Raw genomic sequence first — 14,759 nt, forward strand, 5'->3', positions numbered from 1 at the left:
CAGTTAGTCAATTAAGACACACCAGGATTGGCTTCATGTCTTTGTAAATGAAACAGGACTTGTCTTGTTTGCTAGGATATCTTTGGTAGAAGATCAAAACAGACCTTTATAAAAGAATCTAAGCTTGAATTTTCACGAGGCATTATTTTATAGAATACAATCGAATCATGGATGCTCATGAAACGTTAAAATGCAGTTTGAGCACAGATTTGTTCATCTGTGATGAATGGGGTTCATATGATCTCACAACATGACCAAAATTGAATCTTGTGTGTGTGTGTGTGTGTGTGTGTGTGTGTGTGTGTGTGTGTGTGTGTGTGTGTGTGTGTGTGTGTGTGTGTGTATACTTACTGAGTATAGTGAGTGTCAGGTGTGCACAGTCTGTGTAAGATCATTGCATTAACAAGTGATGAATCCTTTTAAATACTTAACATCAAAGACATATCCTACAGCTTTGATCATGGGGCATGTAAAAAACATAATTATGTTTCCCAGGAAATTGAGGCATTTTCATAAACTAAAATGAGAAAAATACCTAAACAAAAATACATCGGAGCGGTGCCAGTTTGTGGAAGCCAACATATTGAATCCAATGGCTGAGAGAGACATTGCTGTTCCTCTAATCACATTTTATATATGTGGTTAGAAAGCGGTCACACTGTACATAGTACACCAGAGGTGGAGGAGAAGAGAATTAGGCATTCGTTTGTCGTGGGGGTAAATTTCTTTTAATTTTTAATATTTTGTCGGCACCCTACAGTGGACGGCTATTCAAACACTGTTTTCCTGTATTTGTGTCACTGTTGATGGTATCCTTGCATATAAACCACTACATTGGACACTGATGTGTCACTACATACCCTGCCACGCACTGTTTTTTTAATGTTACCATAGATGTATTACGTGTTTCATTGTAATTATTGTTATTTAACCCTTTCATGCATGAATTTTGACAACCTCAATCAGAATTTTTTTTCTGAAGTATTTTTACTCATCAGCACTGCTCAGATATCGTGCAAGCAAAAACATGAAGGAGTGAGACAACAACCCCGCTAAACAACAAAAACTGTTGGTTATATGCATTATGCCAAATAATGTTAGGCTTGAGTAGCCTAAAAATCACACTTTTACTCTGATTAACATACCTTATATCAGAGCTTCCCAAAGTGTGGGGCCTGCCCCCTAGGGGGGCGAAGAGCCATTGCAGGGGGGGCGTGGTGTGAAAAGGAAGAAAAAAAAAACGCTTGGACACTGCTAGCACGGGGCGCCCACACAAACGCAAAGCAGGAGATGAAGCATCGCTGAATATGTTTCCAAACCAACTTCATTCTAAGCCAAAGACTAGAAAATATGGTGAAGCAAATCTTCCCTTTGGCTTCACCTGCACAAGTGCCGAGGTAGGTCTCCCCTGCATAACTGCTTTTCGGACATCACAGACAAACAATATCCTACATTCTTGATTTTTAGTTCACAAACACTTGTTGTAACGACCAACTACTCCTGACATTTAGAGATGTTAGCTCTTTATAACATTTTTCTTGTAAAACAAAGGGGGGCCTAGCAAAAAAAGTTTGGGAACCACTGCCTTATATAAACTCTCATGTGGGAGTTTATTTACTGTTACAGTCCAAATAATAGATCAACTTCAAAGTTTTAGTAACATTGACTAACAGCAGCTAACAGAAATGAACCCCAACAGCAGCATAAAAACAGCAGTGCATCCAGGGAGAAAGCTGAAGTAAACAATGGACTAACAACCTACTACACAAGTACACAAGCCATAGTTGTTTATCTATTAGCTTAACATATCTATTTGATATATAGATAGATGTAGCTATATAAATGCAGACTTTATATATGTGTGTGTTTTAAATTCTAAAATATTCTAACAAATTGGCTGATATAAGATGAAATGAGTCATGGCCATAACTAGTTTCCTGGCTAGCTACCAGACACACACAGAATTTAAAACAGTGATAGTTCAGATAAGCCACATAATTAAGCTCAGCCTCAACCCTGACAGATCAAGCTTATCTCTGTGCATGCTCACATCACCTGGTGGCTCAAGTGACACCCTTCAGAACCCTGCTGGACAATCACGTAATCAAAGCTCTAGCCCATGACCTGGTGTATTCTAGTAGACAAGTTTGGGCATAAATTACCAAATGACATGTGGTTTTGTAGTATTTTAAGCTTTGTGAGTCAGTCTGCCATAATTCCACCTCATTATAAGACCTAAGTGATGGAAGATAGACGAGACAGGATGGTTGAAGATAGAGGGATGAAGGAGATAAGTTTTCAATTTTTCTCTGAAGTCGGGTGTCATGTAACAGCTGCTGCATGCTCTACAAGGCCACACAATGTCCAGCACATGTTGCATTCACACTGGACAGCGCATTCTAGTACACTTCCTCCTGTGACATTCTGTCAGGCAAATGGCTGCAGGACAGCTGGATTCCACAGATGGCATTTGACAGGAGATATTCCAAGCATTTAAAATACGATGCGACTGCTCCTATCAGCAGAAGGGGCTCCTACAGACCACTGATTCATCATTTACTGGAACTGGTGGAAAAGACAATGTGACGATGTCGTTAAAAAATGTCCAGACACGTCGTGTGTAATAACTGTTTGTACTAGATGTAATTTTTATTACATTGTGTCCAGTTTGGCCATTTTTGCGAGTCACATCTGCGTTATCTAAAACACAAGAAATCACCCAAAACACTAACAGTCATTTTTTGATCTACATGTCTGCACAGTTGGCCAATAAACAGTTTCTCTTGCCTTATGCTCCAGGCACAGACATTTGAGTAATTGCATCAGAGAAACATTGTTGAAATATGCATCACAGAAAAGAAAAAGCCGACCATCAACACACACTCTGCTGCATTCTTATTGTATATAATGTAAAAAATATGCACTCAGAACTGTCTCACGGCTGTATGAGTGTGATCATCTGCTCTCTTAGTGCTTTTATCGCACACGCTGAAACACACACAAACACACGTGCGCTTCCAGACAGTTCAGATGAGACTTGTCACATCCGCTGACATAGGCCCCAATTAAAGGGGAGGATTAAGCCAGGGCTGGGTGACCTCCTCAGGAATCTGTCTGAGACACTGTGTGTACACTGTCAAACCCTCTGACAGAACTTCCCTTTAAGCACTTTCACCTGCTAATTAAGACGGGACCGGTTCGTGTGTGCGTGTCGGTGTGCGTGCACCTGTGTTCATTCAGCGTACTCGCAAGACAAATGTACCTGCGAATGTCGGGGATAGATTTACAGCCCGAGGAGCTTCTATGTAAATATTTGACTTGAGAATCCTATGGGTTTCTTGGAGCTCACTCCAGCACACGTCAGGCACATGGGCTAACAGCAAACAGATAGACCGTATCATTTATTACCTTAAATTATTGCGTGTTTTGGTGTGCGCATCTCACTGGTGTGTGCAGGGGCTCTTCGGCAACAAAAACCAAGCAGTGTTTATGGTGTGAAGAGATTAAAATGGATAGTAGCGAGGCAGAAGCACTGAGCTGTTGCTGGAAAAAAGCTTTCAATGACTGATTAGCCCTCTTTCGCTGCAGTTTTTACACAGTGTGGAGAAAAGGCCTGTAGTAATCACACACTTGTCTTTGGTATTCTCTCTATTTAGCAAACTGAAAACGGGCAGGGTGGGAAATTAATGGAAAAATAACTTTCTAGCCAAAGTTGAGGTGGAGAAAAGCCTATAAATAGGGGGATACAAAGAGAAAGGGTCAAAAGGAGGCGAGAGTTTTCTTAAAAACGAATTCTTTTGAATCATCATATTATAATACAGAATAATTTGCTAGTAATAAACAAACTAAAATGACAATGCTTGTTAATATTTTACAATAAAATCCCTGTTAAGAAATGAAAGAGTATATTTTCTGGACCCTTGCACACCTTCACTGCTCCTGGTGTTTTTCTTTTCATGCTCCGGATCATATTCCATATAACTTTCCATTCAAATCTAAGGATAAACAGCAACGGTGAAATCCTCGATGTGTCCAGCCGACATCCAATGTCGACAGAGGTTTAGGAGGCTCTGCACCCGGTGGGGCAGCAGTTGGCGAAGGCTGCCCTCAGAGGAGAACGTGCTATGTGGTGGGGATCACATGTTGAGGACAGGAGAATATAATATAAACTGCTCAGTGATTGTACAAAAAGTCAAGACAAGTAGCTCAGAGAGGTTTATTTTAAATGCTAGACAGTTTCAGTGGTCATCAGTGTTGCTGTTGTTGAGGCAGGCATGTCTCATTTACAAGGGACGCCTGTTTGTATATCTCATGGTTTCAGAAGTCTGAAAATTATTCAAATTTAAAGCTGCAAAATAAATAATGTTACTCAGAACATGCTTTAAATCCTCCTCAGAGTCTGCTCCTTCACATACTGTAAATAGCGACTTTTGCATTACAGTGGTATTATTTTCCCCCCTTAAGAGAGGATGTAAGTAATTGGTTATGTTTGTTTGTCTGTTTAGTGTCCACAATTTTCAAATTTTGTGTAGTTGTAGATGATTTAATGTTAGCTGGGTTAACGTCCAGGCCAAAGCAAATGTGAAAATCGGTAAAACTTTATATTACCAGCAGTTGTTATGGGTAATTTTCAAATGTCACAATAATATACTACTATTGTTAGTGCCCGAGGTCAAAGTTCACCTTGAAAAATATCTGAAAGGAGACAGAGAAAGCTGTACGACACACTTCTTTAAATACTTAAAGTCACAGTGACACCATAAACTTTTGCAGCTGTCATATTCATGCTGTTCAGTCCCTCCCCTACGCTGCTCTGGCAAATCAGTCATCATTACTGGGCATAAAATGTATCGATACTGGTCTGTCTGTGCTTGATTAGCCTAATTAGCACTGTGTGAAGTAATTTGGCTTGAATGTGACTGGAAAGTCATACACTCTGGACTTCAAATCAAAGTGTTTTCACAACTGGCATATACAGTATTTTTTAAAGTATAAACGAGTATTCAGTTGAAACCCAGCATTTCAGATGGAGTTGTAGTCAAAGTTGCCACAAACGATTATTTACCAGCTTCCTGAAAATGTTTCACAATAAAAGCCCTGTTAAGAAATGAAGGATTTCTTTCCACTTTCTTGGATTTAAATAGGAAACATTCCTACATATTTTTGTGTTTCCATTGTAGCATTGGTTGTGTGGTGTGGTCAGTGTTTCTGGGCCTAACAGATTGTTGGATAATGGATTTAATTAAGCTAAATTTGTCTTTTATTTACCTACATGTTGGTTTATTGAGGCTGTGTTTGCTGAAAAAATGTAAACATATTTGGAAGAGAATCTCGAGTTATGTTAGACTTCTGTCTTACGAGTCACTCATTTCTTGCCAAACAATTGTTAACCATCACCTTAAAATAAAGTTCAGTGAGGCTTAGTACAAGAACTACTTGCTACTTTCTGCAGTTCAGTCACTGTGAGGAAAATAAATGATAAGTAATCAGGTTTTCAGACAATATCTGTTTAAAGTTTTTAAAAAAAATGTGGCAGCCATTAATACTTTTATTTATTGTACATTGTCCACATTGTTTGTTTCCTCTGTGTGTGTAAAGCCCACTTGGTCTTCTAGCGTGTGTTTCCAGTCTGATTATACTGCTACATTTGTATCACAAGTTTATTGAATATTGCTTTTATGCATTCTATTTATTGCACAAGAATTGAATACTCCAGTGAAACTTGTTGCCACTCCTGCTTTTCTCGCTTTCTTCCTCCTGGCTGTACTGCTACTTCGTTATCTGCTCCTCTATCTTGATATTTCCCTCCCCATCTAACTCCCCCTCTCTCCTCTCTAATGACAGTCAACAAGGCTGATAGGCTGATATATTTACACTGGTGGCAAGGGAGGAAGAAATCATCAGCCAAACCCTGTCCTGCCCCTGGGCTCTGACAGGCGGGGCTTGGAGGAAACCCTGGCCGCCTAGCCACTCCCAGAGCAGGGCATATCTCTCTCTGCTGTCCCTGGCCCTGCTCAGATCTCACAGCTAGATGGGACCAAAGCTTTCTCAGGCCCACAGACTCACAGACACACTCCCACATCAGCTACCGGGGGGAGAGTGAGCGGAGAAGAGAAAGCAGCAGGCAGAGTGGAAGGCTGCTGCTGGTGGTGTGCACGCTGGCTGAGAGAAAGACAGGAAAGCCAGTGTTTGTTTTGTTTTGGTTTTTTTTTTTTGCTGTGCCACTTTTCCTCTAGATCTGTTGATGAGCCAGGCTGGGTCAGCTCTGGGTCTCGTCTCAGCGTGGGGTTCAGAGGTCGGGGTCAAAGTGTCACTGCTTCTTGAGTGTGCGTGGCTATTTTGCAACTTTTGAACACTGGAACTGTACTGTAAGCATTATGACTCTTCTGGGCTCTGAACACTCCATACTAATACGAAGCAAGTTTAGATCGGGTAAGTCCAGTGATGACTGAAACGTGACTTTTATTGCTTCTCTGTTCTGTCACAACTTATGAACACTTTCTGTGTACAGCTGTGTTTATTCTCAGAAGCCGCACAAACAGTTTGTCTGCCAACAGCACTTGAAAACAATTCTCCGTACGTTGTGTCATTCGTCTGTCTTCGCGGATGAGTTGTGTTGATACTCAGAATGTGCTCCTCAGTAACAGCAGCCGAGTGACAGGTGTGTGTAATACACAGTGCTGGCATGTGATGGCACAAGGAATAGCAGAGCGAGGTCGGCGTGAGTCAGAAAGCTTCCCGTCACTCTGTCACAGTATGATGGATTTACAGACGTGATGTCCATCAAACTCCTTGTAAATGACACGAGAGAGAATGATGTTTCAGACAGGTTAGTGCACTTGTTCAGTCCCAGTCACTAACCCTCTGCTGCTGCTGAGGAAAGCCAGTCAGACACTGTCGTTTTCAGGCTTTGATAAAAAGAGATTAGAGGTCAAAGGTTATCTAAATATGGCTGCATTGGAAACTGCGTGTACCTGAGTATATCAAAGCGGGAGGAAGGGTCTGGACTACAGCACTGACTTAAACTCCTTCTAATACACATCAGATGTTGGGGATTTGTATCCATCTGTCTCCTTCACGTACACAGACTCCTTAATTCCGTCACTTTCTTATTCCCACACGCACTTTCCTTAGTTTGAACATACTTTGTCTAAGCTCGCACGTGTGTGTTTTCAGTGTGTTTGTAGTCTGAGCAACACTGCCACCTCCCTGAGGAAATTGCAACTGATCGTAGCTGTTCAGCTTGTTCTACACTCAAAAAGCAGCTGCTTCAAAGCGGTGGCTGTAGTGGCTCTGGTTGCTACCTCCAGTGTGCCTGTGAGCTGTAATTGCGTTCCAGAAATGGCAGGCTAAATGATGCTTTTCCTTTGATTTGTTTAGAGCACATCAGTAGGGTGGGAAATGACCCCCGGTGCTCTGGGGAGCATGAGAGGCTGGATTCAAAAGCAGCATAAGGCTTTTCATGAAGGTTGCTCAGGGTCTGTGTTGCTCTAACCCTTGTGCTATAGCTTGTTATAATACAACACAGATGTAGAGATATTGTCCTTATGCCAAAGTTTGCTTGATATTACAGTCACAGGAGTTAATGCCGCCTGATAAAAGCGACTGCTTGAGCTCATTTATGAGCGCATGAGTGAAATGTTGTGCGTAAGCGAAGTAAAATTGCCCGTAAATGTCTCTGTGATAACTGCTGATGGCAGGGGAAGTCGAAGATGATCTGCTGTCAAGGATTTACAGTTTCTTTAACATGAAGTACGTTGACTTACACTACACAGCAATTGTCACTCCTATGCACCATGCTTAAATGACAATCAAACTAATCAAAGCCATGGGAACTGCTACCGCATGGTTGAAGCTAAAAGGAAAGATAAAGATCTCATTTAAGTGCTCCCCACGGAGCGCCGAATCTGAGTGTGTGAGGTACTGACGAGTTCTCATGCTGATTTGATTTAGAGCTCAAATGACCACAGTCCATGCTCTTAAGCTCAAGACCATTGCATAATATTATGACAGAGACGTCAAATGCAGTGCCACATGTTAACCATATGTAAATCAGCAGTGCATACATGTGCTGTCTTTAATATATAACTATTTCAGACCCATTTTCACTTCTGATCCCAAATGTATAAAACATAAACACACTGGATGTTTTCAACCTGGATCACCGAGAAAATCGAAATAGTAAAACAGGAAACTTAGTTTGATGTTCTTTTCTGAGCTGGCAAACATTTGATGTGGTATTTGTCACGTTTGAAATATGATCTGTGAGTTTATCAGTTAAAAGCAGAATAAGCCTTTCACTCCACCGGTGTCATCTATAAAAAATAAAAAAATCCATCTGACCCACAGCAAAAAAAAGAAATTATTAACTTAGCTTAAAAAAACAGGAGGAACCAGCAGTCTGCACTAAATGGATAAGCATACCATGCAGGCAGTCACATGACAAAATTTGTGGGTTTATTCTTTGTTTAGGAAAGTCCGTACTGAAGAAATTATCGCTGTTCTAGAGCCTTCATGAGACTCCTCCAGGCGCTAATTGCAACAGTTATTTTGAAGTATTATTCAATAAGTGATCAGAATAGGCTGTAAGTAAGAATCACTAGTTAAATGATATAAAAAAAAAAACAACAATTTGCTATAATAACCTACAATAACATTTTAAAAAACACTTTTACTTTTTTTGTAGAAAAAAACACTTTTGCTTCTCTTTTAGTAAATCTCTAATGTTAAATGCTGCACTACACTAGCACTAAATTAGTCTCATCTTGCATTTATAATGCTGTGCTATAACGAACGTGTCACCAGGTAAAATTGCAGCAGAATTCTTGTCTCTTCTGACAAAGTTGGTAATAAGTTACGAAATGAGAGACTACCCCACAACACGCTCTGCTGACGATGATTTGCAGTCTTACCTGTGTTTCTGAACGCAAGTGAGATTTTTTTTCGCCTTCTTCAACATACATCCAAATGTCCTTATTACCCCACTCTTCACTATGACTCACTGTCAATGGAGCCGCTCCAGAAACTGTACCTTAATGGTGGAGCGTTGGCTCTCCTCCACACAGGTCCTGGCTCGCATTCGCAAACCTGACTCCAACTGTCCAAGACCGTAGAAATAAAATATGCCAGTTGTGTTTTAAGGTGGATTTTCACTTTATGCAGAGGTATTAGACTAAAATAAACGTAATACTTCATTTAGGAATACCTGTTTATTACAAGTTATACAGTTACACCCATATATCTGTCGTGAACACATTCCTGATTGCACTAAGGGAAAGTTCAGGAGGATTCATGTAACAAATGCAACCAGTGTTGGAGCTTAAGTGTAAAAGTGAGGTGTTATTATTATCTTGTTTTGTTTTTTTGTTCTTTCTTCAGTGCGGTGGCTGTGAGTGTGTGAGGCACAGAACAATAAATCACAGTATCACTCAACTGGCTTGTGCAATTATCAGCACTTCACTGGTGCAAACCAAAGCCAAATGACAATTTATTTGCACTATAAATCTGAAAAATTGGGTTTGTCTGTCCTTTATTGTCAAGAAAGCCCAAGTTAAAACAAGTGTCTTCAGTTTCAAAGTCAACATTCAGAGAGGCGTAGTATGGTTCAGTGATCTGTGATTACATAGCTTGGCTCTGGCCCACTTTCTATAACATGTATACTCTGCAATCAGGACAAGCGAGTCTTTGGTCTCAGCAAAGCTTTTGGGGAGAAAGAGCAGATTACATGGCAGCTGCTGTGCTTTTCCAAGCACAATTATTGATAACCTGTCAGTGAACATAATAAAGAGCAGCTGATGTTTCACCTGGCTTTTTCCAAGAAAATTAGAGACAAAATTTGCACGTACGACCAGATTCAGGCTGTTCAGGCTGATTGTTACGTTAGCCCGGTATCATGACATGATGTTTGGATAGCGCATTGATTTCCGTAAGTCATTTTGTTCATTGTTCATTTTGTTTGTTGTTAATTTTTATGAATACATATAATGCTGTGTTTAAATCAAATTTGTTCATATTTGATCTCTGACAAATGTTTCAGGCGTATAACTCTCTCCTAAAAGTTTCACAGGTTATCTGCTTTTGAAGAGAAAAAATCAAAGAGGAAGTTTCTTCAGCTCACAATAACAGTTATTCTGTCTTTTGTCTGACAATGAAATTATTTTATTTTTTAAAGCCCTTTTTCTAAAGCATATATAGAAGGGGGAATAATTATTTGATCCCTTACTAAATTTGTAAGTTTCCTCACCTACAAACAAATGGACAGTCTTTAATTTTCACGACTGTCATTTTAATCGAGACAGAATATCAACCAAAAATCCAGAAAAAACACAATGCATAAAAATAGCAAGTTACTGAGTGAAATAAGTATTTGATCCCCTACGATCTAGACAGAATTCTGGTTCCCACAGATTGTAATCAGTCTGATCTCAGCGCATTACGTGTATAGATTACACTTGTCACAGAATCAATTTCTTCCATTCTAACCTCTCCACCACCATGGTCAAGACCAAAGAGCTGCCACGTGTCCCTGGACAGGGTCCCTAGACAGGGACACATGGGTGGAATGGGCTACAAGACCATCACCAAGAAGCTTGATGAGATGGTGGCAACTGTTGGAAGAAATATAAAAACATCATCAGTCACCCTCAGTCTGAAGCTCCATGCAGGATCTTGTCTCATGAGGTGAAGCTGCACAGGAGAAGCTTGTTAATAATATGAAGACGGTTGGACCACAGTCACCAAAAAAATACTATTAGTAACACACTACGCCATAATGGGCTGAAATCTTGCAGCGTCTGCAAGGGGCCCCTGCTCAAGAACACGCATGCACAGGCCTGTGAACGCCTAAATGATGCAAAGAAGGCGTGGGAGACAGCGCTGTGGTCAGATGAAACTACAGTCAAGCTCTTTTTTTTTAGCATCAACTGTACCTGCTGTGTTTGGAGGATGAGAGGATAACAGAAAGAACATCATCCCCACAGTCGAGCATGGAGGTGGAAGCATTATGTTCTGGGGCTCTTGTTCTGCTAAGGGTGGAGGACAACTTCAACACATTGAAGGGCCAACCAATGGCCGTGTATCACAAAATCTTAGACAAGAACGTCCTTCCCTCAGCCATAACTCTGATAATGTTCGTGGAGTCTCCAAACCTCAATCCTACCGAAATTCTGTAGAGGGAGCTGAAGCTTTGAGCTGCCGTGCAGCAGCCAAGAAAAAAAAGAGTTTCTATAAAAAGGAGTGGGCCAAAATCCCTCCTCAGCCATGTTTTCCTTGGGGAACAAATACTTTTTTGACTCAAAATACAACGTCCATTTGTAACTTTTATGTCACGTGTTTTTGGTAAATTCTGGCAATGCTATCAGCTACTTGCGTAGGCTACATTTAACTACATAGATTCATAGCATAAGTATAAATGAATGCTTTAAGGGTTACTGTTACATTACTGGCTTACTGGCGGTGCTAAATTTTAAAATGAAAATGTTGCTTTTACAAGGACTTAGCTACCCTCAGTACTGTTCAACTTAAACTGTTATTTTTAGATTCAAATGAGTGCAAGCTTGTTGAATAAAAAATCATTTAGCTATAGTTACATTCCATCTGTCACCTGGTCTTAAAAAAGAAGAGACAACATTTGCATGCAGGAAAGTGCTCATTTTTCCTTGTCAGAAATTGTATCGGTTACATGTTTTGGTAAGCTTCCAATCGGCAACTAATGCCTTCATTTGCTCTTCGGGATGTCGCGACCGGCAGGTCACGACCCCCTCGCTGTAAACGAAAGCAGATGTCAGATGAAGGGAAGGGCCTGATATTACATAATTGAGGTGCTCTCCCATGAGAGACCTGTGATGTGGCGCCTGAGCTCGCTGACACACAGTCAAACTGTTAAGAAAGTTGTTACATGACATCAAAGCTGGAAGGCTGGAAGAAATTCATAAAACGTGTGATTGCAGCCAGAGCTGCGTGAATATAAACCACCTGAGTGAGATAATTAACAATAGGGGAGACAGAAAATGATTAGGACCGTGCAGGGAAAAGGGAACATTTCATACTTATGTGTCGGATCCAGGATCTGACCGGGAGACCTTCAGATAATACTGGGGAGGGAAAACACACACAGACAAAGAAAGAAAGAGAAAGCAACAAAATCACAGACGCACTCAACCAACAGACATTGAGGAGTTTCTATGTTTATGACCTTAAACTCCCACCTAGACTCCCCCCCCACACACACACATGCAGGGCACAGTGAAACGTGTGCACATGCTGTGGACCACACACTGCAGAGCAGATCTGTTTAAAAGCCAGGAGCTGTGTTTATCATTCCCTACATCCTGCTCACAGAAATATTTGTGAGCAAGCTGCGCTGTTTTGTGTGTGTTTTCTGTATGCATATGTGCACATACGTATGTGTCCATGTGCATCTGTTCAATGACTACAAATTGAATGCTGGTAGCTTTTCATTCCAGCCCACAGACAGAGTAAAACTATGCTAATTCGACTTTAAGTTTCATTCTGAAATACCGATTTAAGTGGCTTGTATTCTCAGCCTCTTCCTGCTTTTTCTCTGTCCCTCTCCTGTCTCTCCATACCTCTTTCTCACCTTCGCTCTTTATCTGTCCTCCTCTTCCTCCTCCTACCCCCAACTTTAGTCCTACAGTTAAGACTTCAGCAGAGGAGGACACGAGAGCAGCTGGCAGACCAAGGCATCATGCCTCGTGAGTAACACCTTCCAACATGGAGCTGCTGCACATCCAAACACACACACACACATGTACTTACATGCTTTCAGACTTAAGTGTGAGTCAGACAGTCAGAGGGAAAAAGTGTGAGAAACTCAAGCATGTCAACTTATCACACTTGTCCCAATTAGCAATTAGATACAGAGGTGAAAGGTCAGTTCCCCTGACTGTCTAGCTGTTAAAATAATGTAGGTTTTATCTGTCCAAAAGATAAATGAGTGTTCTGCTTCCATGCAAATACGAGGTTGATAGGTAACTGAATTTTTTACATTCATTTATGTGAGGCACTCCTTTAACATTAGACTTGTTCCATTACCAACAAAAATATTAGTGAGCTTTAAAACTGTTTTTAATTAATTTGGGGTTTTTTTTTCAATAATTTAGAGCAGTGAAAAAACAAATATTGTGTGCTTTGTCCTCGGGTGTGTGGTGGATGGCGCAGTTCACTGTGGGAAATATGAGCAGTTACTGCATTTTTCAAATTTGCCCTAGGTCCCCTTGGCTCAATCAGTATTATTTTGAAAATCCAGGAATGAGGTTGTGAGAAGCACCAACTGCCCGAGTTTCACATGCATCGGATCCTTGAGTCTGACATACTGCTTGACATTTAAAGAGAAAAGGGAAAAAAAATAGTTAGATGTAGGCCTGAAATGAAAACTATAAAAACAGATACCAGCTGTTAGTCAAAAGAGAGACAAAAAGAAAGAGATCCACAGTCTCATGGACAATTTTTCACAGTACATATATGTTACTGATGGACGTGTAACATGAATCCAGCCGTATTAAAGAGAGAAAGCAAAATGAAACAGGCAGCAAAAACACAACAAAGCACATATCTAGATAGTGGAGATGAATAAATCCAGAACCAAGGAAAGCAGGTGGCTTTATGCTACAGAGCAGAGGAGAAAGAGACGGCCAGATAGTGGCTGCAGCCCGAGAACAGGCAGACAAGATTGTAAGTGACCGCCGAGGAATGCTCTTGTGCTGGAAGAGGACATTCGGCCTCAGAAGAAACAGCTTAGGAGGCCAGATTCACAAGAGGTGGCACCTGTTTACAGCCCGGCGCTGAGAGGCATGCCCAAACACAACAACTGAGCGTGCAGGCCGCATTTACAATAAAGAGGCTTTGTGCTTTTAAGAGCACGTAAGTCATAGTGATGAGAACACATAGACCTGACTGTACTGAGCAACCTCTTAAATCTTCACCCTTGCTGCGATTGATGTTCCCTCCTTTTCTTCAGGTCAGCTTAGTGGATGTTTGCAGCTTTTCGGGTTAGCTGTGACTGCCAACACACGCCACGCGAGAGATAAATTTCAAATATTCATGAGAAAGTAGTTTGTTTAGTGTGCGACATTACAACACAGCAGACAGCTACTCATAAAATCGAGATTTTTATCTATTCCTGTTACTTTAAAGCATCTCGTAAGTCATCTCGGGAAACATGGAATTAGTGAGCCATGCAAGCAAGCTGGTTTTGTCCCCCCCTCGATTCCTTGCATGTAGAAACAACAAGGGGACCGGGTGACCTGGACTACAGGCTGGGGATTTGTTGAATGATATCTCTGGCACCGTTCGCCATTTCACAGAGGCTCCAGCCTCAAGATAAACCTCTGGTAAGTGTGCGGGGGAACGGAATCCAGGGGCCCGGCGAGCCCCTATCAGTTTCTAGGAGTCTGTCACAGATAAGGCAGCAACGAGAAACACAATTGGCCAGCAGGGCTCCAAGCACTCTTTTAAAAAAGAAATTTCAATTGGCTGTTTATCTCTTGATTGCAGGCGGTGGTGCAGATCTGAGAGACGTTGCAAGGACTCGTATTTGTGCTGTTTGTCATACACCCACACACTAGATGTCTTATCGTTCTTCAAAACATCATCCGTCCTCCCAAAAAAAAATCCGGCATTTCTGAGGAGGGCACAACGTCCTCCTCCTCCTGCGACTGCCGCTTCTGCTGCTGTCGATGTGATCCCTCAGATGCTGGTTGACTCTGCCTGGCTGTGTTATTCCTGCTCGGGGGAGATGG

At 41.3% G+C, this 14,759-nt stretch overlaps 1 protein-coding gene across 4 annotated transcripts in view; it reads left to right on the forward strand.

The window, feature by feature from the left end:
* myocd (myocardin) overlaps nucleotides 1-14,759 on the forward strand; it is a 122,895-nt gene that overhangs the window by 91,669 nt on the left and 16,467 nt on the right. For 2 of the 4 annotated variants that reach the window (XM_004569680.2, XM_004569681.2), the window contains exons 1-2: nucleotides 6,010-6,432; nucleotides 12,648-12,713. In XM_004569680.2, coding sequence (XP_004569737.1) covers nucleotides 6,378-6,432; nucleotides 12,648-12,713 — 121 coding nt within the window. In that variant the 5' untranslated portion in view covers nucleotides 6,010-6,377. Of the gene's footprint in view, nucleotides 1-6,009; nucleotides 6,433-12,647; nucleotides 12,714-14,759 lie in introns of those variants that run through there. The other 2 variants (XM_076887209.1, XM_004569682.2) reach the window with 2 other exon arrangements.

Source organism: Maylandia zebra, linkage group LG8, assembly GCF_041146795.1.
Source record: "Maylandia zebra isolate NMK-2024a linkage group LG8, Mzebra_GT3a, whole genome shotgun sequence".
Lineage (NCBI taxonomy): Eukaryota > Metazoa > Chordata > Actinopteri > Cichliformes > Cichlidae > Maylandia > Maylandia zebra.